This window comes from Chelonia mydas, chromosome 24 (assembly GCF_015237465.2).
Source record: "Chelonia mydas isolate rCheMyd1 chromosome 24, rCheMyd1.pri.v2, whole genome shotgun sequence".
Lineage (NCBI taxonomy): Eukaryota > Metazoa > Chordata > Testudines > Cheloniidae > Chelonia > Chelonia mydas.
This window is the reverse complement of record NC_051264.2, coordinates 14,064,112-14,089,055: the sequence shown is the minus strand read 5'-3', so window position 1 is coordinate 14,089,055 and position 24,944 is coordinate 14,064,112. Positions and strand designations below refer to the sequence as shown.

Here is a 24,944-nt window from a genome sequence, read left to right as displayed (position 1 = left end):
CGGGCCACGCCCTCCTCCCCTAACCAGCCCTCCATACAATTTCCAAAACCCGATGCCGCCCTCAGGCCAAAAAGTTTGCCCGCCCCTGCTCTAAGTTGTGGGCTGAGATCTCTCCAGCCATCAGTTGCTTCTTCCTCTGCTTTAGCTCTGCGCTGCCCGGCCAACAGTCACTACGAGGTGTGCGCCGACCTCTGCACCACCACCTGTGCCAGGATCACCGACGCCAGGAAGTGCCCAGACACCTGCGCCGAAGGCTGCCAGTGCGACGACGGCTTCCTCTTCGATGGCCAGGGCTGCGTGTCTCTGCAGAGCTGTGGGTGCTTCAAGAAGGGGATATATTACAAGGTACCGCCCCCTGCTGGGGTATTAACTCCTATCCAGTCACTTCCTTCCCGCCCTGCTCTCGTCAGCCATGTTGGATCAGACCATTGTCGGTTGCCAACGGCAATACATGAATCTCTGCTGAAAGGCACTAATGGCAGAATCCTGGTTCCATGAACCGTGTCTGTGGCAGGGCGGTGGAGTCTAGTGGTTAGAGCAGGGAGCTGGAAGTCAGGACTCCTCGGTTCTCTCCCCAGCTCCGGGAAGGCAGTCGTGCCAAGTGGAGTAGAGCGGCTGCGGACTGGGAGATAAGACACTCAGTTCTAGTCCCAGATATGGCCTCCCTGTAAATGAACATCTCCGCACTGAAAAACTACCTTTGCCCGGGCTACATTGTGTTCTTTTCCCTTTTTTCAAACAGCCTAATGAGACGGTTCTGACCAACAAGTGCCAGCAAAGCTGCACCTGCACTCCTGCCCAAGGGGTGACCTGTGAAGCCCACAGCTGCACCAGGGATGAAACCTGTCAGATCAGAGACGGAGTCATGCAATGCATCAACAGAGGTGAAAGAGAGTGCAAGAGTTAAACAAGAAGAGAGGTGAACGTAGAGATAGAGAGTCCTTAGAGCAGCCTCAGTGGAGTCAGGACAGCTGAGGAGCTGGCGCAGAGTAGAGTTTCCATCCTTAGATCTAGGAAGCGAGTGGGGTCTAGTGGTTAGAGCAGGGGGGTTTGTGAGCCCGGACTCCTGGGTTCTATTCACAGCTCTGGGAGGGGTGGGGATAGGTTACATGATGGGTTCTCTGGGTTGGAGCCGATGGGCTGGGCGGCAGGCTATGTCAAATCAAGTCATTGATTCTCTCCTGGGCTTTGGACCAGGCACTTGACTGTCAAGAGGTAATGAAAAGTATCCTCTGGGCCCGCCGCTTTGGTCAAAGGTTGAGGTCCTTACTTGACCTATTTACTTAATCCCTACTCCGGCAGAGCTTTTACAGGAAACCATCTCCCGTTGGCTCCTCTCTGTTTGGCCCCTCTTCTGAATGGCTTTGGGTGTGTAACTGGGCCTGTGCTGAACCAAGCTCCCCTGTCCCCCTAGCCCTCACTCTCACGGATTGCTGGGATTTCTCTCCTTTCAGATCCCTGCAAAGTCCTGACATGTCGGGCCAAGGAGACGTGCAAGGTCCAGACACGGCCGTGCGATGTGCGTTCCCAACTCATTGGAACCTGCTGGGGCTGGGGGGACCCACACTATCACACCTTCGATTGGGCTGAACTTCAACTTCCAGGGCACCTGCACCTACACCCTGGCCAAGTACTGCGGGAGCGACAACACCCTGGTGCCCTTCACCATCGATGAGAAGAACGACAACAGGGAGGCAACCAGGCTGTCTCCTACGTGCGCCTGACCAACGTCTACGTCTATGGCTACAACATCTCCATCTACAAGAAGGAAGTTGGGAAATCAGAGTGAGTACAAAGTGCAAAAATGATTGGAGAGCTTACATTTGGGAATAAAATATCTCCCTATAGGTACATCCATGCCCATACACATCTACCTATCCATCCATCCATCCGCATACCCATCTGTCTATATCTCTGTCTCTCCTTCCCCATACATATGCATCCATCTTACCATCCAGTCCAAGACAAATCTGTCAATCCATCTGTCAGGATACACATCTATCCGTCCCTCTGTTTGTCCCCATACACATTTCTGTTTCTCTCCACCCAGCCTATGCACATCAAGCCATTTCTCAATCTACCACCATACACATCTGCTTTTTCTCCATCGATCCATCCCCATGCACAGCTATCTATCTCTCTGTGCTGGTTGAAGACCAGTTTTCTTTGGAAAATGTCAACATCTCTTTTCTTCCATTCATACAAATGGGCCAGTACTTTTGTTTGTTTCTTTTTCAAGAATTTCTGCTGAATCAGGTCCTTGTTTTTGAAATAGGTATTTCTTTTTTAAAAAAGAAATGATATTTAGAAATTTTAAAATAGAAATGTTTCCAGATTATCAGAAAGAAAATCCCCTTTTTGTGATCTCAAAGTGGCCATGAAAAGAAACAAGATCGAAATCTTGCCTCCATGGACCTCATAGGATCCCCCAGTCAGCCTAGGTCCCCCAGAACTCTTGTTCTACCAGTCTCCCCATGTCGCGGGGTCCCTCCAGGCCACACAGGCTAAACAGTTCCTGTCTTCCTTGCACAACTCTCTCGCTCTCTCGCTCTAGCTCTTTGGTTTTGTACTGCCGCCCATCACCATAGGAGCCAACCATCCTCTACATAACATGTACTGACCCAGAGTAAACTCTCTGCTCCAATCCATGGAGCTTCTGGCTTTTCTCCTCTTTTTGGGGTAGAAAAATCTCCACTTGCAGTAGGATTTTGTGGTGAGTTGGGCGGGTTTCAAGCTGTGAATATCATTGTCGTTCTTGTTGGGAAGCTTTATTAAAGGGGAGTCCAGGTCACACTCTGGATTTATCTAATCTGCACTGGGAATTCATTCCACAGTCAGATCCCCTGGACAGAGAACATTTGATCTCTGAGGACTCAAGTGCTTAATTGGGGCTTTCTAATCTTTCTTGTCCCAGAGGAGCAGAACTCTTGTAAGAGGTGAGATGAAAAGAGAAATAACCGTTGGTTCTTTCCTCCTATCTCTAGATCAATGACGTGACCACCAGCTTGCCGGTGACCCTGGAAGACGGTAAAATCAAGCTCTATCAGAGCGGTCTCAGTGCTATCCTGCAGACAGACTTTGGTCTGCAGGTGTCGTATGACTGGAATTGGCACCTGATCATCACCCTCCCCAGCAGCTATTATGGGGCCATGGGCGGCCTTTGTGGGAACTTCAACCAAAACCGTGGAGATGACATGACGTCACCCAACGGCACCGAGGTCTCTTCCATCGTGGAGTGGGCCAGGAGCTGGAAAGTCAAAGACCGAGACCCTTTCTGCTGGGATTATTGCAAAGGGAACTGCCCAACATGTGATGAGAGCAGGAAGGAGATCTACGGGGGCGACGAATACTGTGGTTTGATCAGCAAAGCACCGGGTGGGCCTTCAGAGAGTGTCACAGCAAAGTGAGCCCCGAGGACGTTTTTGACAGCTGCATCTACGACGTGTGTCTGAACGGGGGAGCCAAGAACATCCTGTGCCAGGCGCTGGAGGGCCTACGCAGCCATCTGCAAGAAACAGGGCATCACCGTCTATGACTGGAGGACACCGTCCGGGCTGCGGTGAGCTCGGTGGTTTGTTTTTCTTATTGACAAAAGCAGCAGTTAGACTAGAGTTACTGTGCTGCTTGAGGAGATGGCCAGTGGGCGGAGTGTCAGGGCAGACACCAGGCCTAGATCCTGCACCTTGGCCAACTAGACCCCATGGGGATTGTGGGCTTGAGAAGTCCCTATAAGAGACTAGCTAGATTAAGAATCGATGGACACATGGTTTTCATAGATTGGATTAGATGAGAGAAAGGAAGAGTCTCCAAATATAGTTAGGAGGATGGATTAGATGAATAGGGAGATGAAACAGGTTTAATAGATTGGTAGATGGATTAGATGGATTGGGTGATTAAATAGATTCAATGGAGGATACGTGGACAAAATGGATGGAGAGATTAAATGGGTGTAATAGATGGATAGGTGGGTTCGATGGATAGAGAGATAAAGAGATTTAATGGATGGATAAATGGATTAGGTGCGCAGGGGATAAAGTCAATTAGAGGTCAAGATTGGTCGATTAGATGCTGAGCCAGAGGGACGGCTGGCTAAACGGGGGGGAGGGATAGCTCAGTGGTTTGAGCATTGGCCTGCTAAACCCAGGGTTGTGAGTTCAATCCTTGAGGGGGCCATTTCGGGGGCAAAACTTGGGGGATTGGTCCTGCTTTGAGCAGGGGGTTGGACTAGATGACCTCCTGAGGTTCCTTCCAAGCCTGATATTCTATGATTCTATGATTAGGTTCTAGATTAGACAGATATAGATACTCCTGGATGTACACGTCAATTAGATGGAGGCAACGACAAAGATTTATTACAATGTAATGTAAAGAAAATCTCACTTCTGCACTTCAAAGAAGGGGTGGTCAGCATTGTGTAAGAGGAATGTAAGTGAAGAATAGATGGATTTGGTGGGTGAAGTGGCTGGAAGAGAGGGATGGATCAGAAAGCAATGGAAAGATGGACCCATCCGAAATACTACCTGAAAATACAGGGTCCCAACCCAGTAGGATCTCCTGAGTCTTTCCACTTCCGCGGGACGTGTGCTGAGTCTGAGGTCATCTGGCGTGGGCGAGGTTCCAGAGGAGGCCTTGACCAGTGAGGTCTCATCTGCTCAGGGTGCACTTTGCAGATTTTCTTGGATTTTCTATACAAAGAGAGCATTTCCCTGCTCTCCCAGCTAGCAAACTCCTTTGCCCAAGGGGGTTGTTCCCTGTTGCTGTACTCCAGAGGTGGCCTTAGTGTGGCTGCTTGTACATCGGGCCTGTGATATAGAGGATGCCGATTGCACATTAGAATTTCTCTCTAGCTCTTGCTGCATCTAAGCAGGTGTTTTTAGTTCATTTCCTGTGATGTTAAATCTCCCCCTCTCTGACCCCCTCCCAGTCCTGCCCTGCTCTGAGAACAGCCACTACGAGGCCTGTGGGAACGCCTGCCCGGCCAGCTGCTCTGACCGAACTGCCCCCTCCTCCTGCCGGGAGCCCTGCGTGGAGACCTGCCAGTGTGACAACGGTTACGTGCTGAGTGCCGGCCAGTGTGTCCCCGTGGAGAGCTGTGGCTGTGACTACAATGGCCGTTACTACAAACCCAACGAGGAGTTCTGGGCCGATGAGAACTGCCTCTCTCGGTGCAGATGTGATCCCAGCTTGGGCATGGTGCTTTGCCAGGAGACCGGCTGCAAGGCCAGCGAGAGATGCGCCGTGATCAACGGGGTCCGTGGCTGCTCCCCAATCAGCTACTCCACCTGCACGGCCTCCGGGGACCCTCACTACACCACCTTTGATGGGAAAAAGTACGATTTCATGGGCACTTGCATCTACTTTCTGGCTGGGGTCTGCTCCGAGGACCCCACGCTCACCCCATTCAACATCAAGGTGGAGAATAACAACCGCGGCAGCAAGGCCGTGTCCTACACCAAAGAGGTGACCTTGGAGGTCTACGGTAGAAACATCACTGTCAGCCAGCAATATCCCCGCAAGATCAAGGTAGGGACGGAGAGCCACAGGACTACAGTCAACAGTGTGCCCTTGTTGCCAAGAAGGCCAATGGCATTTTGGGCTGTATAAGTAGGGGCATTGCCAGCAGATCGAGGGACGTGATCGTTCCCCTCTTTTCGACATTGGTGAGCCTCATCTGGAGTACTAGTGTCCAGTTTTTGGGTCCCACACTACAAGAAGGATGAGAAGAATGAGGGGGGATTTGATAGCTGCTTTCAACTACCTGAAAGGGGGTTCCAAAGAGGATGGATCTAGACTGTTCTCAGTGGTAGCAGATGACAGAACGAGGAGTAATGGTCTCAAGTTGCAGTGGGGGAGGTTTAGGGTTGGCTCTTAGGAAAAACTTTTCACTAGGAGGGTGGTGAAACACTGGAATGCGTTACCTCGAGAGGTGGTGGAATCTCTTCCTTCGAAGTTTTTAAGGTCAGCTTGACAAAGCCCTGGCTGGGATGATTTAGTTGGGGATTGGTCCTGCTTTGAGCAAGGGCTTGGACTAGATGAGCTCCTGAGGTCCCTTCCAACCCTGATATTCTATGATTCTATGACTTCTCGGGGAGCTGTGAGCAGGAACTCTTGCTGTTGATGATACATTGCCCATTATTTCTCTCCCCGTTGCAGAAATGAGACCTGCGTCCATTGTACACTGAGCTGGTGGTGGGTGTGTGGGAAGGAACTGAGTGCCTCTTTGTGAATATATAGGGCAGGATTTTCTCCTCCCCATCAGGGCCGTTTTGCCACTGTAACTGCTGTGCATTCAGCTGACTCACTCATTTAGCTGGGGATCAGGTCCCATTCCCTCCACAGGAGCTATGGCTAATTCCCACCAGCTGGGGATCTGGCCCCATTGACTCCAGGGGAGTCAACACCCTAAAAGCTTCCTCCACTAAAGTACTTGATCCTGACTTCTGTTGCGCGAAGGCCCTTTCCAGGTATCTGACAGCAGAAAGTTGGAGTCAACTGCATTTACACTGCCCAAGGGGTGTGAGAGAGTCTTAGGGCTGTTTCCAAATAAACGGCTAATGTGGCACAATGGACTTGCCGTAGCTGCGGCGCTTCAGTGAAGAGGCTGCCAATGCCAATGGCAGGCGTTCTCCCATTGGTGTAGGTAAGACACCTTCACAAGAGGCACTCGCTAGGTTGACAGGAGAATTCTCCCGTTGACCTAGCAATGTCTACAGCAGGGGTCAGGTCAGTTTAACTGCGTGGGTCAGGGTGTGGAGTTTTCACACCGCGGAGCGATAGTGATGCTGACCTAATTTACTAGTGTAGAGCAGGCCTTCGTGTAATTGGGAATTCAGACCATCCCCAAGACGCGTGTTCCAGATAGACAGGCTCTTTGTGAACCTGTCCTGCAAAGCTGCTCTCATCGCTAGACCACCACTCCCTGACCAGAGCTGGGGTTTAGAACCAGGAGTCCTAGCTCCCCAGCCGCCGTGCTCCAACCACTGCCCTCCCAGAGTTGAGGATAGGAGCCAGGAAACCTGATTCCCATCCCCCTCTGCCCTAACCCACCAGATCTCACTCCTCTCCCAGAACGGGGGATAGAACCCAGGAGTCCTGGCTCCCAGCCTCCCCTGCTCAAAGCTACTAGGCCCCCCCACATTTCTTCCCTTCCCTTCCTTTCCCCCCCCTCCCCGAGCCAAGAGTAAAACCCAGGAGTCCTGGGTCCCCACCTTCTGCCTGCAGTATTCATTCAAAATTAACCCCCGGCCCTGCCGCGTCTGTTCCAGGTGGACGGAGTCTTTGTGGCCCTGCCTTTCTACCATGAGGAGAAGCTACAGGCTTACGTGAGCGGAGCCCAAGTCCTCATCAAGACCACCTTCGCGCTGAGGGTGACCTTCGACGGGAGCCTGGTCCGGGTCACTGTGCCCAACACCTACGCCAACGCCCTCTGCGGCCTGTGCGGTGACAACAACCAAACTGCCAGTGACGACCTGACCATGAGAGACGGGAGACGGGCAGCCAACGCCGTCCAGTTCGCAGAGAGCTGGAAGGTGGGGGAGGTCCCGGGCTGCTCAGACAGCTGCACTGGGAAGTGCCTGGTCTGCAGTGAGGCTCAGAGACAACCCTACAAGGGAGATCGGTACTGCGGGGTCATCACCAGAGGGGACGGACCGTTCAGAGAGTGCCACGGAGTCATCGACCCAGCCCCTTTCTTCGACGACTGCGTCTTTGACACCTGCCAGTACAAGGGTCTCCGGGATGCTCTCTGCAGTGCCATCAGCGCCTACGTGACGGCCTGCCAGGCCAGGGGCATCCGGATAGGGCAGTGGAGATCGGCCTCGTTCTGCAGTGAGTGTCACCTACTAGAATCTGCTTTAAGGACTGGCTAGTCTCCATGTGCAGCACCCTCTGCAGGGGGCTCAGAAGGGCTCAGCCGTGTGTCTCTGGCCTTACACACCTATCAGCTTGCAGTAGTGTTGCCAACCGTAAAGGTCACCTACTCAGCTTTGCTTTATCTTTGTGCTATAGCAATGTAATCCTGTTCCTTGCTGTCACCTGTCTCCCAGGGGTTGGAAATACTTTGCCAACACTAGAATCATAGAATCATAGAATCTCAGGGTTGGAAGGGACCTCAGGAGGTCATCTAGTCCAACCCCCGAGTCGTCCTTCCCGTCAGGGTGCAGGAAAACGGACACCGAAAGAACTAAAGCAAGTAACTCAGAGTCACTCGAGAAGCCAGTGGCAGAAGCCAGTTATCCTGACTCCCAGTCCTCCATCACTAAACGTTACACAGCAGCCCACTCCAGAATTTGGGACTCAACTTGCAACACGTCCCCATTGTCTGCAGCTCTTACCGCTAGACCAAACGCCCCTCCAAGAGTCAGAAAGAAAACCCCGGAGTCCTGACTCCCAGCCCTTCTGGGACTAAGCTGCTAGATCCTAATCCCTTCCCAGAGCTGGCAATAGAACCCAGAAAACCTGATTGCAAGCCCTCCAGCTCTGATTTGCTAGATCCCTTTGACTGCTCACAGCAAGGAATAGAACCCAGGAGTCCTGAGTGCTAATCTCCCCTGCTTTTAACCACTAGACGCCACTGTCCCCCCAGAGCCAATGACAGAGCCTAGCAGTCCTGGCTCCCAGCCCTCCCTGCTCTAAGCCAGGGAACCCCCTTCCCGCCCTGAACCATGACTAGAACCCAGGAGTTTTGGCTTCCAGTTCCCGCGAACAACACGATTGTAAGTGATGCCTGCACATTTTCTTCTGGTGGTGCATTAATTTAAGAAGCTTTCTCTCACAGCCATCTGCACGTTACCTCTGCCCTTCTCCTACAGGTCCCACCTGTCCCAGTAACTTCCACTACGAGCTCTGTGGGAGCGGCTGCCCTGCCACCTGCCACGGGCTCTCGGCGCCGGACGGCTGCGATGCCCCCTGTGCCGAAGGGTGTTTCTGCGATGCCGGGTTCCTCCTGAGCGGAGACCGGTGCGTCCCCATCGAGCAGTGCGGCTGTGTGCACCAGGGCACGTACTACAGGAAGGAGAGGTGTTCTACTCCAGCGCCTCCTGCTGGGAGCAGTGCCGGTGCCAAGACAACGGGTCGTCCAGTGTCGGGAGCCTCCTGTGGAGCCAACGAGCAGTGCCAAGGTGGCGGATGGCGTCCGGAAATGCCACCCGTCGGTATCTGCAACGTGTTCTGCTGCCGGAGACCCCCACTACCACTCCTTCGACGAGTCGCCTTCGATTTCCAAGGCACCTGCACCTACACCCTTGGCCAAGACCTGCGCTGACGCCGGGAACCTGAACATCCTTCTCCGTGAAGGTGGAGAACAAGGCCTGGGGCAATGGCAAGGTGTCTGTCACCAAGCTGGTGTCCGTGGAGGTCTACGGGCTCACGCTTACCTGCTGCAGAACAGGAAGGGGCTCATCATGGTAAGTCCTGCTCAAGATGTTCCTGCAATGGGGCAGCCCCACTGATGTGGCCAATGGAAGGGGCACTTGTCTCCTGGGTCACTCATTAGGAGCGCACAGGCAGGAGGGGGTCAGACATTCAGGTTCTGATCCTGACCTTACTGGCACCAGTGCCAGTCTAGAGGCATCCCACTGAAGAAAGCAGAATCGCTCCTGGATTTCTCTGGGACAAGTGAGATCATAATGCAGCCCTCAGCATATTACGCTCAGTGGACGATTGCAGAGTAAGCCGAGGGATCTGAGATCAAAATTGGGCCCTGATGCCATTACACTGGAACAGGTGACCGTGGATTTCCCTTGGGGTCAGTGAGATCAGAAATGGCCATAATTTAATTGAGTTCAGTGGAGTCACAACAGATTTGCCCAGGTGTCATTGAGACCCTATCTTGTGCCCATAGCCCACCCCGACAACATCCACTGCCCCGGTTCACAGGGAATACTCTGTGTCTTCCAGGTGGACGGGGTGTTCCACAACCTGCCTGTGATCGTGGCCGATGGGCAGCTTCCGAGCATATCAGCACGGCCGGGAAACGTCCTTGTGGCAAACTGACTTGGCCTCACCGTGAGCTACGACCTGGTTTACCATGCCAGAGTCACTGTCCCAGGGAACTACAGGGCCAGACGTGCGGCCTGTGCGGGAACTACAACGGGCGTCGGGACGACGAGTTCCTGCTCCCCGATGGCAGCGCAGGCCCCTAACGTGGCAGCCTTTGGTTCCGCCTGGAAAGTCCTCGATCCGGGGGTGGCCTGTGAGGACGGATGCGTCGGGAACAGCTGCCCAGTCTGCAAGGAGACGAAGAAGGAGTTCTTCAAACAGCGCAACTACTGCGGCTGCTCACGGCCCCCGACGGCCCCTTCGCCTCCTGCCACGGCGCGGTCAAGCCCCAGCGTGTATTTCAACAACTGCCTGTATGATGTGTGCTTGGGCAACGGGGATTCCCAGGTCCTGTGCCAGAGCATCCACAGCTACGTGACGGCCTGCCAAGAGGCCGGGGCCCCCATCCAGCCCTGGAGGAGCGCCTCCTTCTGCCGTAAGTGCCGCGATGCTGGTGTAGCACAAGGGCCTATCCCACTCGCTCCCCTCCCGCTGGGGGGCGGGGAGAGCGATTCTAGGTATCTCATTCCAGGCCTCTGGGCTTCTTCAGAGACTCCTTTGGGTGGGAACCAACAAGGTCATGTTCCCTTATAAAGGTGACCTGGTCCTCTCGTCCCTGTCAGATTCTCCTCTCCTTCATGTCTGTCCCTCTGAGCCAGAGATGGGCAAACTATGGCCTGTGGGCCACACCCGGCCCGCTGGACCCTCCTGCCTGGCCCCTGAGCTCCTGGCTCGGGAGGCTTGCCCGGCGCCTTGCTCTGGAAGGCAGGGCGGTGAGCTCCTGGGGCAGCGTAGCTGCGGAGCCCAGCCTGACCCGGTCTCTGTGCTGTGTGGTGGGTGGCTGGCTCCAGCCAGACAGCGTGGCTGTAGCGCCGGCAGCCACCAGTGCTCCAGGCAGCGCAGTAAGGGGGCAGGGAGCGGGGGGGTTGGATAGAGGGCAGGGGAGTTCGAGGTGGTGGTCGGGGGACAGGGGGGTTGAATGGGGGCGGGCTCTCATGGGGGAGGCAGTCGTGAAGGAGGGGGGGTTGGCTGGGGCGGCAGTGGTCAGTCAGGGACGGGGGATCTGGGGGCAGACAGGGGACAGGGAGAAGGGGTGGTTGGATGGGGCAGGAGTCCCAAGGTGGCCGTCAGGGAACAGGGGAGGTTGGATGGGGCAGGAGTCCAGGGTGGGAGGGGGCTGTCAGGGGACCAGAAGCAGGGGGGCGTGGATAGCGGGTGGCGGCGGGGCCACGCCCCCTCCCTTAACCAGCCCTCCATACAATTTCCAAAACCCTCAGGCCAAAAAGTTTGCCCCGCCCCTGCTCTAAGTTGTGGGCTGAGATCTCTCCAGCCATCAGTTGCTTCTTCCTCTGCTTTAGCTCTGCGCTGCCCGGCCAACAGTCACTACGAGGTGTGCGCCGACCTCTGCACCACCACCTGTGCCAGGATCACCGACGCCAGGAAGTGCCCAGACACCTGCGCCGAAGGCTGCCAGTGCGATGACGGCTTCCTCTTCGATGGCCAGGGCTGCGTGGCTCTGCAGAGCTGTGGGTGCTTCAAGAAGGGGATATATTACAAGGTACTGCCCCCTTCTGGGGTATTAACTCCTATCCAGACACTTCCTTCCCGCCCTGCTCTCGTCAGCCATGTTGGATCAGACCATTGTCGGTTGCCAACGGCAATACATGAATCTCTGTTGAAAGGCACTAATGGCAGAATCCTGGTTCCATGAACCGTGTCAGTGGCAGGACGGTGGAGTCTAGTGGTTAGAGCAGGGAGCTGGAAGTCAGGACTCCTCGGTTCTCTCCCCAGCTCCGGGAAGGCAGTCGTGCCAAGTGGAGTAGAGCGGCTGCGGACTGGGAGATAAGACACTCAGTTCTAGTACCAGATATGGCCTCCCTGTAAATGAACATCTCCGCACTGAAAAACTACCTTTGCCCGGGCTACATTGTGTTCTTTTCCCTTTTTTCAAACAGCCTAATGAGACGGTTCTGACCAACAAGTGCCAGCAAAGCTGCACCTGCACTCCTGCCCAAGGGGTGACCTGTGAAGCCCACAGCTGCACCAGGGATGAAACCTGTCAGATCAGAGACGGAGTCATGCAATGCATCAACAGAGGTGAAAGAGAGTGCAAGAGTTAAACAAGAAGAGAGGTGAACGCAGAGATAGAGAGTCCTTAGAGCAGCCTCAGTGGAGTCAGGACAGTTGAGGAGCTGGCGCAGAGTAGAGTTTCCATCCTTAGATCTAGGAAGCGAGTGGGGACTAGTGGTTAGAGCAGGGGGGTTTGTGAGCCCGGACTCCTGGGTTCTATTCACAGCTCTGGGAGGGGTGGGGATAGGTTACATGATGGGTTCTCTGGGTTGGAGCCGATGGGCTGGGCGGCAGGCTATGTCAAATCAAGTCATTGATTCTCTCCTGGGCTTTGGACCAGGCACTTGACTGTCAAGAGGTAAAGAAAAGTATCCTCTGGGCCTGCCGCTTTGGTCAAAGGTTGAGGTCCTTACTTGACCTATTTACTTAATCCCTACTCAGGCAGAGCTTTTACAGGAAACCATCTCCCGTTGGCTCCTCTCTGTTTGGCCCCTCTTCCGAATGGCTTTGGGTGTGTAACTGGGCCTGTGCTGAACCGAGCTCCCCTGCCCCCCTAACCCTCACTCTCACAGTTTGCTGGGATTTCTCTCCTTTCAGATCCCTGCAAAGTCCTGACATGTCGGGCCAAGGAGACGTGCAAGGTCCAGAACGGCCGTGCGATGTGCGTTCCCAACTTCATTGGAACCTGCTGGGGCTGGGGGGACCCACACTATCACACCTTCGATGGGCTGAACTTCAACTTCCAGGGCACCTGCACCTACACCCTGGCCAAGTACTGCGGGAGCGACAACACCCTGGTGCCCTTCACCATCGATGAGAAGAACGACAACAGGGGAGGCAACCAGGCTGTCTCCTACGTGCGCCTGACCAACGTCTACGTCTATGGCTACAACATCTCCATCTACAAGAAGGAAGTTGGGAAAATCAGAGTGAGTACAAAGTGCAAAAATGATTGGAGAGCTTACATTTGGAATAAAAATATCTCCCTATAGGTACATCCATGCCCATACACATCTACCTATCCATCCATCCATCCGCATACCCATCTGTCTATATCTCTGTCTCTCCTTCCCCGTACATATGCATCCATCTTACCATCCAGTCCAAGACAAATCTGTCAATCCATCTGTCAGGATACACATCTATCCGTCCCTCTGTTTGTCCCCATACACATCTCTGTTTCTCTCCACCCAGCCTATACACATCAAGCCAGTTCTCAATCTATCACCATGCACATCTGCTTTTTCTCCATCGATCCATCCCCATGCACAGCTATCTATCTCTCTGTGCTGGTTGAAGACCAGTTTTCTTTTGGAAAATGTCAACATCTCTTTTCTTCCATTCATACAAATGGGCCAGTACTTTTGTTTGTTCCTTTTTCAAGAATTTCTGCTGAATCAGGTCCTTTGTTTTGAAATAGGTATTTCTTTTTTAAAAAAGAAATGATATTTAGAAATTTTAAAATAGAAATGTTTCCAGATTATCAGAAAGAAAATCCCCTTTTTGTGATCTCAAAGTGGCCATGAAAAGAAACAAGATCGAAATCTTGCCTCCATGGACCTCATAGGATCCCCCAGTCAGCCTAGGTCCCCCAGAACTCTTGTTCTACCAGTCTCCCCATGTCGCGGGGTCCCTCCAGGCCACACAGGCTAAGCAGTTCCTGTCTTCCTTCCACAACTCTCTCGCTCTCTCTCTCTAGCTCTTTGGTTTTGTACTGCCGCCCATCACCATAGGAGCCAACCATCCTCTACATAACATGTACTGACCCAGAGTAAACTCTCTGCTCCAATCCATGGAGCTTCTGGCTTTTCTCCTCTTTTTGGGGTAGAAAAATCTCCACTTGCAGTAGGATTTTGTGGTGAGTTGGGCGGGTTTCAAGCTGTGAATATCATTGTCGTTCTTGTCGGGAAGCTTTATTAAAGGGGAGTCCAGGTCACACTCTGGATTTATCTAATCTGCACTGGGAATTCATTCCACAGTCAGATCCCCTGGACAGAGAACATTTGATCTCTGAGGACTCAAGTGCTTAATTGGGGCTTTCTAATCTTTCTTGTCCCAGAGGAGCAGAACTCTTGTAAGAGGTGAGATGAAAAGAGAAATAACCGTTGGTTCTTTCCTCCTATCTCTAGATCAATGACGTGACCACCAGCTTGCCAGTGACCCTGGAAGACGGTAAAATCAAGCTCTATCAGAGCGGTCTCAGTGCTATCCTGCAGACAGACTTTGGTCTGCAGGTGTCGTATGACTGGAATTGGCACCTGATCATCACCCTCCCCAGCAGCTATTATGGGGCCATGGGCGGCCTTTGTGGGAACTTCAACCAAAACCGTGGAGATGACATGACGTCACCCAACGGCACCCGAGTCTCTTCCATCGTGGAGTGGGCCAGGAGCTGGAAAGTCAAAGACCGAGACCCTTTCTGCTGGGATTATTGCAAAGGGAACTGCCCAACATGTGATGAGAGCAGGAAGGAGATCTACGGGGGCGACGAATACTGTGGTTTGATCAGCAAAGCACCGGGTGGGCCCTTCAGAGAGTGTCACAGCAAAGTGAGCCCCGAGGACGTTTTTGACAGCTGCATCTACGACGTGTGTCTGAACGGGGGAGCCAAGAACATCCTGTGCCAGGCGCTGGAGGCCTACGCAGCCATCTGCAAGAAACAGGGCATCACCGTCTATGACTGGAGGACACCGTCCGGCTGCGGTGAGCTCGGTGGTTTGTTTTTCTTATTGACAAAAGCAGCAGTTAGACTAGAGTTACTGTGCTGCTTGAGGAGATGGCCAGTGGGCGGAGTGTCAGGGCAGACACCAGGCCTTGATCCTGCACCTTGGCAACTAGACCCCATGGGGATGTGGGCTAGAGAAGTCCCTATAAGAGACTAGCTAGATTAAGAATCGATGGACACATGGTTTTCATAGATTGGATTAGATGAGAGAAAGGAAGAGTCTCCAAATATAGTTAGGAGGATGGATTAGATGAATAGGGAGATGAAACAGGTTTAATAGATTGGTAGATGGATTAGATGGATTGGGTGATTAAATAGATTCAATGGAGGATACGTGGACAAAATGGATGGAGAGATTAAATGGATGTAATAGATGGATAGGTGGGTTCGATGGATAGAGAGATAAAGAGATTTAATGGATGGATAAATGGATTAGGTGCGCGGGGGATAAAGTCAATTAGAGGTCAAGATTGGTCGATTAGATGCTGAGCCAGAGGGACGGCTGGCTAAACGGGGGGGAGGGATAGCTCAGTGGTTTGAGCATTGGCCTGCTAAACCCAGGGTTGTGAGTTCAATCCTTGAGGGGGCCATTTCGGGGGCAAAACTTGGGGGATTGGTCCTGCTTTGAGCAGGGGGTTGGACTAGATGACCTCCTGAGGTTCCTTCCAAGCCTGATATTCTATGATTCTATGATTAGGTTCTAGATTAGACAGATATAGATACTCCTGGATGTACACGTCAATTAGATGGAGGCAACGACAAAGATTTATTACAATGTAATGTAAAGAAAATCTCACTTCCGCACTTCAAAGAAGGGGTGGTCAGCATGGTGTAAGAGGAATGTAAGTGAAGAATAGATGGATTTGGTGGGTGAAGTGGCTGGAAGAGAGGGATGGATCAGAAAGCAATGGAAAGATGGACCCATCCGAAATACTACCTGAAAATACAGGGTCCCAACCCAGTAGGATCTCCTGAGTCTTTCCACTTCCGCGGGACGTGTGCTGAGTCTGAGGTCATCTGGCGTGGGCGAGGTTCCAGAGGAGGCCTTGACCAGTGAGGTCTCATCTGCTCAGGGTGCACTTTGCAGATTTTCTTGGATTTTCTATACAAAGAGAGCATTTCCCTGCTCTCCCAGCTAGCAAACTCCTTTGCCCAAGGGGGTTGTTCCCTGTGCTGTACTCCAGAGGTGGCCTTAGTGTGGCTGCTTGTACATCGGGCCTGTGATATAGAGGATGCCGATTGCACATTAGAATTTCTCTCTAGCTCTTGCTGCATCTAAGCAGGTGTTTTTAGTTCATTTCCTGTGATGTTAAATCTCCCCCTCTCTGACCCCCTCCCAGTCCTGCCCTGCTCTGAGAACAGCCACTACGAGGACTGTGGGAACGCCTGCCCGGCCAGCTGCTCTGACCGAACTGCCCCCTCCTCCTGCCGGGAGCCCTGCGTTGAGACCTGCCAGTGTGACAACGGTTACGTGCTGAGTGCCGGCCAGTGTGTCCCCGTGGAGAGCTGTGGCTGTGACTACAATGGCCGTTACTACAAACCCAACGAGGAGTTCTGGGCCGATGAGAACTGCCGCTCTCGGTGCAGATGTGATCCCAGCCTGGGCATGGTGCTTTGCCAGCAGACCGGCTGCAAGGCCAGCGAGAGATGCGCCGTGATCAACGGGGTCCGTGGCTGCTCCCCAATCAGCTACTCCACCTGCACGGCCTCCGGGGACCCTCACTACACCACCTTTGATGGGAAAAAGTACGATTTCATGGGCACCTGCATCTACCTTCTGGCTGGGGTCTGCTCCGAGGACCCCACGCTCACCCCATTCAACATCAAGGTGGAGAATAACAACCGCGGCAGCAAGGCCGTGTCCTACACCAAAGAGGTGACCTTGGAGGTCTACGGTAGAAACATCACTGTCAGCCAGCAATATCCCCGCAAGATCAAGGTAGGGACGGAGAGCCACAGGACTACAGTCAACAGTGTGCCCTTGTTGCCAAGAAGGCCAATGGCATTTTGGGCTGTATAAGTAGGGGCATTGCCAGCAGATCGAGGGACGTGATCGTTCCCCTCTTTTCGACATTGGTGAGGCCTCATCTGGAGTACTAGTGTCCAGTTTTGGGTCCCACACTACAAGAAGGATGAGAAGAATGAGGGGGGATTTGATAGCTGCTTTCAACTACCTGAAAGGGGGTTCCAAAGAGGATGGATCTAGACTGTTCTCAGTGTAGCAGATGACAGAACGAGGAGTAATGGTCTCAAGTTGCAGTGGGGGAGGTTTAGGTTGGCTCTTAGGAAAAACTTTTTCACTAGGAGGGTGGTGAAACACTGGAATGCGTTACCTCGAGAGGTGGTGGAATCTCCTTCCTTCGAAGTTTTTAAGGTCAGGCTTGACAAAGCCCTGGCTGGGATGATTTAGTTGGGGATTGGTCCTGCTTTGAGCAAGGGCTTGGACTAGATGAGCTCCTGAGGTCCCTTCCAACCCTGATATTCTATGATTCTATGACTTCTCGGGGAGCTGTGAGCAGGAACTCTTGCTGTTGATGATACATTACCCATTATTTCTCTCCCTGTTGCAGAAATGAGACCTGCGTCCATTGTACACTGAGCTGGTGGTGGGTGTGTGGGAAGGAACTGAGTGCCTCTTTGTGAATATATAGGGCAGGATTTTCTCCTCCCCATCAGGGCCGTTTTGCCACTGTAACTGCTGTGCATTCAGCTGACTCACTCATTTAGCTGGGGATCAGGTCCCATTCCCTCCACAGGAGCTATGGCTAATTCCCACCAGCTGGGGATCTGGCCCCATTGACTCCAGGGGAGTCAACACCCTAAAAGCTTCCTCCACTAAAGTACTTGATCCTGACTTCTGTTGCGCGAAGGCCCTTTCCAGGTATCTGACAGCAGAAAGTTGGAGTCAACTGCATTTACACTGCCCAAGGGGTGTGAGAGAGTCTTAGGGCTGTTTCCAAATAAACGGCTAATGTGGCACAATGGACTTGCCGTAGCTGCGGCGCTTCAGTGAAGAGGCTGCCAATGCCAATGGCAGGCGTTCTCCCATTGGTGTAGGTAAGACACCTTCACAAGAGGCACTCGCTAGGTTGACAGGAGAATTCTCCCGTTGACCTAGCAACGTCTACAGCAGGGGTCAGGTCAGTTTAACTGCGTGGGTCAGGGTGTGGAGTTTTCACACCGCGGAGCGATAGTGATGCTGACCTAATTTACTAGTGTAGAGCAGGCCTTCGTGTAATTGGGAATTCAGACCATCCCCAAGACGCGTGTTCCAGATAGACAGGCTCTTTGTGAACCTGTCCTGCAAAGCTGCTCTCATCGCTAGACCCACTCCCTGACCAGAGCTGGGGTTAGAACCCAGGAGTCCTAGCTCCCAGCCACCGTGTTCCAACCACTGCCCTCCCAGAGTTGAGGATAGGAGCCAGGAAACCTGATTCCCATCCCCCTCTGCCCTAACCCACCAGATCTCACTCCTCTCCCAGAACGGGGGATAGAACCCAGGAGTCCTGGCTCCCAGCCTCCCCTGCTCAAAGCTACTAGGCCCCCCCCCCATTTCTTCCCTTCCCTTCCTTTCCCCACCCCTCCCCGAGCCAAGAGTAAAACCCTGGAGTCCTGGGTCCCCACCTTCTGCCTGCAGTATTCATTCAAAATTAACCCCCGGCCCTGCCGCGTCTGTTCCAGGTGGACGGAGTCTTTGTGGCCCTGCCTTTCTACCATGAGGAGAAGCTACAGGCTTACGTGAGCGGAGCCCAAGTCCTCATCAAGACCACCTTCGCGCTGAGGGTGACCTTCGACGGGAGCCTGGTCCGGGTCACTGTGCCCAACACCTACGCCAACGCCCTCTGCGGCCTGTGCGGTGACAACAACCAAACTGCCAGTGACGACCTGACCATGAGAGACGGGAGACGGGCAGCCAACGCCGTCCAGTTCGCAGAGAGCTGGAAGGTGGGGGAGGTCCCGGGCTGCTCAGACAGCTGCACTGGGAAGTGCCTGGTCTGCAGTGAGGCTCAGAGACAACCCTACAAGGGAGATCGGTACTGCGGGGTCATCACCAGAGGGGACGGACCGTTCAGAGAGTGCCACGGAGTCATCGACCCAGCCCCTTTCTTCGACGACTGCGTCTTTGACACCTGCCAGTACAAGGGTCTCCGGGATGCTCTCTGCAGTGCCATCAGCGCCTACGTGACGGCCTGCCAGGCCGGGGGCATCCGGATAGGGCAGTGGAGATCGGCCTCATTCTGCAGTGAGTGTTGCTAATTGAATGTAATTTATGAACTGGCTATTGTGCATGTGCAGCGCCCTCCTCAGGGTGGGCTCAGAACAGCTCAGCCGTGTGTCAATGGCTCTATAGAGTTATCATCTTGCAGTCGTTTTCCTCCAGTGTCATGGACAGCAAGGGTCACCTCCTCGGCTGTGCTTTAACTTTATTCTATAGTAACGTAATCCTGTCCCCTTGCCAGCACCTTTCTCCCAGGGGGTTGGAAACACTTTGCAAACACAATTCATCCTTCCCATCAGGGTGCAGGAAAACGGAGGCAGAGAGAACTAAAGTGATTTGCTCAAAGTGACACGAGAAGCCAGTAGCAGAACCCAGGAGTACTGACTCCCAGTCCTCCGTCACTGAACAATACACAGCAGCCCACTGCCAGAATTTGGGATTCAACTTGGAACACATCCCTTTGTCTGCAACTTTTACCATTAGACCAAACGCCCCTCCAAGTGTCAGAAAGAAAACCCAGGAATCCTGGCTCCCAGTCCGCACTGCTTTAACCCTCTTGACCTGACCGCCCTTCCACGTCTGGGATACAACCCAGGAGTCCTGACTCCCAGCCCCTCCACTCCCCTCCCAGAAATAGGAATAGAACCCAGGAGTCCTGGCTCCCAGCCCCCCAGAACAATCCTATTGTAAGTGATATGAATAGAGAGAGATTTCTTTCCACTTACCTGCACATTTCTTCTTTCTCTCACCCGCATCTGCACGTTCCCTCTGATCTTCTCCTGCAGGCCCCACCTGCCCCCGTAACTCCCACTACGAGCTCTGTGGGAGCGGCTGCCCTGCCACCTGCCATGGGCTCTCGGCGCCGGACGGCTGTGACGCTCCCTGTGCCGAAGGGTGTTTCTGTGACGCCGGGTTCCTCCTGAGCGGAGACCGGTGCGTCCCCGTCGCGCAGTGCGGCTGTGCGCACCAGGGCACGTACTACAGGAAGGGAGAGGAGTTCTACGCCAGCACCACCTGCCGGCAGCGGTGCCGGTGCCAAGACGACGGGATCGTTGAGTGCCAGGAGGCCTCCTGTGGAGCCAACGAGCAGTGCAGGGTGGAGAACGGAGTCCTGGGCTGCCACGCCACGGGCTACGGCAAATGTGTAGCATCTGGTGACCCTCACTATCTGACCTTTGATGGACAGGCCTTTGATTTCCAGGGCACTTGCACTTACAGCTTAGCCAGAGTCTGCAGCAGTGACGCTGGGCTGGCAAACTTCTCCGTGGTGGTAGAAAATGAGAGCTACGGTAATGGCCAAGTGTCAGTGGCACGGATGGTGGTGGTCTCTGTTCATGGTTACACCATCACCATGGAGAGGGGAAGGAAGTGGAAAGTCACGGTAAGTCCCTGTTTGAGATTACTCTCATTGTAGCCTAGAGTGATGTGTGTGTGTGTGTGTGTGTAACCAGGACACAGCTGCTGAATCCCCACTAGTGATGGGTGAATTTCCCTCTCATTGGCACAGGTGGACGGGGAGCTCTACACTCTCCCACTGGCTATGGACGAGGGGAAACTTCAGATCAACCAGGAGGGGAACAACCTCATTGTCCGATCTGCCTCTGGCCTCCAAGTCCTTTATGACGCCTCCTATTATGTCCTAGTCTCCATCCCCAGCTCCTACAAGGGACACGTATGCGGCTTGTGCGGCAACTTCAACGGCGACAAGAATGACGACTTCCTGCTGCCCAGTGGGAAGAGCGCCCAGAACGCGGATGAGTTCGGAGCCTCCTGGAAGGTGCCCGTTGATGGTGCCACGTGCACCGATGGCTGTGGTGAGAGGTGTCCAGTCTGCGATGCAGCCAAGACAGCGCAGTACCAGGTCGAGAGCTCCTGTGGGCTGATCAGAGCCACCTCGGGTCCCTTCAGAGACTGTCACTCGCTGGTCAGCCCCGCCGAGTACTTCAACTATTGTCTCTATGACATGTGTGCTGCCAATGGGGCGGGAGAGACCCTCTGCCGGAGCCTCCAGGCCTACGCGGCCGCGTGCCAGGCAGCTGGGGCCAAGATCAGAGCCTGGAGAACGGCCTCCTTCTGCCGTAAGTCTACAGAGCAACCTACAGCCTGCTCTTATCTTCAGCTGTATTTGCAGATAGTGACATGGTGTCACAATCTCTCTGCCCGTCAGATGCCTTTGGGAGGGGTCAGTAGCTGGTGGGTTGCATGCTGCAGGGGACGGGATGGAGTAGAGCTGCAGTGCGGTAGCTATGTTGCTGTAGCTGCTGTCGTGTAGATATAGGCTCAGTACTAGACAGTCTCCCCTCGAGTCAGTGCTGACCCCGGCCCCCCAGAGCAGTGCTAGGAAGGGCTGCCGTGTGAATGATTTAGCAGAAGGCACTCTTCCACGGGAGTCAATGTTTGCCCCCATACTCCATCGCTGGGCGAGAGGGGCCGTGCCGTTGGGGGGCGGAGGGTACAGCATACCAGTCAGTATATAAACCCAGCCTCCAGCGTGCAGTCAGAAAAATGACTCCCCTAGTGGTCAGATGAGCTCTAAACCAGAAAATCGCCCCAGGATGAGATGTTTCACATAAATCTTTTTTTCACCAAAAATGCATCTTTAGATTGACTGACTGAAACGTTTGGAGAATTTCTGTCAAATTTGCTGAATTCTTATGGTTAAAAAAAGTTCTGGAAAAACTGAAATGATCTGATTTTTTTTATTTGAAATGACTTTTTAAATTTTACTCTGATTGTTAAAGGTTAAAAGAACCCTGAAAAAGAAAAAGAAATAAAAATCCTTATGTTTCGATTTCAACACAGCCAGAGAACAAACAATCACCACAGGGGAGCGATTCACAGATTGTTTTGTTCAGAGGCTGAGCTGGACAATCCCTCCCAAAAACCTGTGTTGGCAAAAAACACAGTTCTTAACTCTCTGGTTGGGTGCAGCAAATCAGATCCACTTTATTATCTCAAGCAATTGCACAGAGGGAGAGAGTGCACTAGGACACAGGGTTTCCCCCACCTAGGCAGGTCTCTCCCAGATAAACAATGAGAGCAAGTATTTATACCTTTATTACAGACAATAATAAGCAACAACTGCATATTGTTTAGACATATTCCTTCACGATATCTTATTTTTCTTACCATTTCTCTTATAGTCGGCATTCTAGTCTTATCTAATACAAGGTCACGACAGCCTCTTTCACAGTTCTTTTCCACTCGCTTCGCACTATCCCCGCTTCTACAAATCTCGCGTTATTAAAGCTAAAGTTAGCCTGACTCCTGCTCATTTCAGAGGCCTGCATCCAAATTCCCTTTATCTACTTCCACACCTGGGTTGACTGGAACTGAAACCACTTTTTTTTCTAATGTTTTCTTTTCACTGGAAAACTTGACGAAAAAGAATAATTTTGAATTGACTGAAACATTTTGGGTTGACTTGAAACAATTTTTTGGCCAAGTTTTTCGTTTCAGCTCCACCATTTTGGTATGGCTTTCACGTGAGTGTGTGTGTGTGTGTGTGTGATTTTGTTTTTAATTGGCCAAATTTGGAGACAAAATTCTGTTTTGAAATGAAAAGTTGGAAAAAAAATCCCATCTTAACTATAAAAAAAACCAACATGCTTTTTCCATCTGAAAATATTCATTGAATTTGACCCAAATGAAAAATGCATTTTTCTGCAAAAATTCTGCCTCACCCAAACATTTTGCCAGCTCTGTTATTCGCACAGGTCTAATAACTATGCCCGTGGTGGAATCAGTTTTTCATCCCTCATTATCCTTTACTTCTCTCTCTCCAGCTTTCACCTGCCCGGCCAACAGCCACTATGAGCTGTGTACTAGATCCTGTGATTTCACCTGCGCTGGCTTATTCTCCCCTGCCCAGTGCACTGCAAAATGCTTTGAAGGCTGCCAGTGTGAAGCCGGCTACGCATTCAATGGGGAAACGTGCACGTCCATGGAAGGATGCGGCTGCGTGCGCGACGGACGCTATATCAAGGTGGGTGCTGGGATATGAGTCGGCTGTCGTCCTGGATACTGTCATTTTGCATCGGATGCCCTTGTAGGTGTGGGATTGTCCCAGCTTCCCACTGGGAGTCACAGTGACTGTGTGTCTGTGCCCTTCAGTGCAGTGACACACAAAACCTACAGCTAGGTCCTGCCTTCAGTCACCCATGTGATTTCTGCTGCAGTGAGCGGCATTTGGTTAGATGAGCATCCAAACACCTGCCCTGTGTGATCCGTGCGCGTGGAAATGAAACTATGCCATGAACTAGGGATTCATCACAGGAAAACCAAGGGATTGGATGGAAAATGGGATATGGAGCCCTTCCCTACTAGAGGGCGCTGGCTATGATCCGGCCCAGCGTGGGACACTGGCTGGCTTAAGGGGGGTAGGGAATGGGACATACTGCCTTTCCCCTCTAGGGGGCTGCAGGTCTAATCCTGACCCCAGTTAGGGTAAGTGCCTGGCTTGGAGGATGGGGAATGGGATAGAGGTCCTTTCCTGTCTAGAAAGTTCATGAACTTATCATGTTCCATCTTCAACCCAGTCAGGTTGCTTGCTCCCATTCCTCCTGGTGGGTGGCCATTCCAGAACCTCCCTCCTCCTATGGTTGGCAACTTTTGTCTGATTTCCAGCCTTAATTGGGTCATGTCCCTTTGTCTCTGTTGAAATCACAGGTAAAGGAAGAGTGTTAGCTTGCTGAGTGAACTTGGGCAAGACACTACCCCTCTTTGTGCTTCAGTTTCCCCATCTTAGAACGATACTGATCTCCTTTGTAAAGCACTTTGAGGTGCACTGATGCAAAGAGCTATAGAAGAGCTGGGTGGTGTTGTTATTATTACTGCCCATTTCTTATCAAAGGCAACAGTTGCAGGGTAATTGGAGCACTGGGCTAGGAATTAAACTTGGGTTCAGTTCCTGGCTCTGCAATGATCTCGGAGAAATCATGTCACCTCTTTGGCCACAGTTTCCCCTCTCCCCCTTGTAAACTCTTTGGGGTTCTCTGCTCTCCAGTTGAGGTTTGGTCCCCTGGGGGACATCTTCACTGCAGAGTAAACTCAGACGCTTCCCTGAATGTTGTCCCTTCTCCTCACCCCTATCCACCCAAACTTCTCAGAAAAGCGAACAGAATGTTAGAAGCCATTAGGAAAGGGGTAGATGGTAAGACAGAAAATATAATTATGCCACTATATAAAGTCCTGATATGCCCACAACTGGAATACTGAGGGCAGTTCTGGTTGCCCCATCTCAAAAAAGATATTAGAATTGAAAAAGGTGCAGTGAAGGGCAACAAAAATGGTTAGTGGGATGGAACAGCTTCTACACAAAGATGAAAAAGACTGAGACTGTTCATTTTAGAAAAGAGACGGCTACGGGGGGATGTGATCGACAGCTATACAAGCCGGAGTGGAGTGGAGAAAGTGACTAGGGAAGTGTTATTTACCCCTTCACGTAACACAAGGACCAGGGTCACCTGATGAAATTACTAGGCAGCAGGTATAAAACTAACAAAAGGAAGCACTTCACACAACGCACAGTCAACCTGTGGAAGTCGTTGCCAGGGGATGCTGTGAAGGCCAAAACTATAACTGGATTCAAAAAAGAGTTAGATAAATTCATGAAGGATAGGGCCATCTGTGGCTATTAGCCAAGATTGTCAGGGTCCCAACCCCATGCTCCGGGTGTCCCTAAACCTCTGACTGCCAGAAGCTGGGAGTGGATGACAGGGGATGGATCACACACTAATTGCCCTGTTCTGTTCATTCTCTCTCAAGCATCTGGCACTGGTCACTGCCAGAGACAGGATATTGGGCTAGATGGACATTGGTCTGACCCACTATGGCCATTCTGATTTTCTCACCTGGAGTTCAGTGGTTCTTTCAGCCTAGGCTGGCTGGCCT

General features: G+C 52.5%; 1 protein-coding gene across 1 annotated transcript in view; it reads left to right on the top strand.

Moving 5' to 3' along the window:
• The window catches only part of LOC102932107 (IgGFc-binding protein-like), a 97,752-nt gene extending 73,653 nt beyond the window's left edge, over window positions 1-24,099 (top strand). Inside the window, 29 exon segments of the mRNA XM_043535588.1 lie at window positions 146-345; window positions 743-884; window positions 1,455-1,582; window positions 1,584-1,691; window positions 1,694-1,789; window positions 2,985-3,381; window positions 3,384-3,487; window positions 3,489-3,559; window positions 4,769-4,791; window positions 4,925-5,523; window positions 7,266-7,827; window positions 8,811-9,008; window positions 9,011-9,070; window positions 9,073-9,204; window positions 9,207-9,251; window positions 9,254-9,354; window positions 9,898-10,060; window positions 10,063-10,130; window positions 10,132-10,474; window positions 11,397-11,596; window positions 11,994-12,135; window positions 12,706-13,037; window positions 14,238-14,811; window positions 16,174-16,772; window positions 18,515-19,076; window positions 19,838-20,433; window positions 20,560-21,130; window positions 22,838-23,037; window positions 24,058-24,099. Coding sequence (XP_043391523.1) covers window positions 146-345; window positions 743-884; window positions 1,455-1,582; window positions 1,584-1,691; window positions 1,694-1,789; window positions 2,985-3,381; window positions 3,384-3,487; window positions 3,489-3,559; window positions 4,769-4,791; window positions 4,925-5,523; window positions 7,266-7,827; window positions 8,811-9,008; window positions 9,011-9,070; window positions 9,073-9,204; window positions 9,207-9,251; window positions 9,254-9,354; window positions 9,898-10,060; window positions 10,063-10,130; window positions 10,132-10,474; window positions 11,397-11,596; window positions 11,994-12,135; window positions 12,706-13,037; window positions 14,238-14,811; window positions 16,174-16,772; window positions 18,515-19,076; window positions 19,838-20,433; window positions 20,560-21,130; window positions 22,838-23,037; window positions 24,058-24,099 — 7,358 coding nt within the window.
• Window positions 24,100-24,944: the final 845 nt, after the last annotated feature.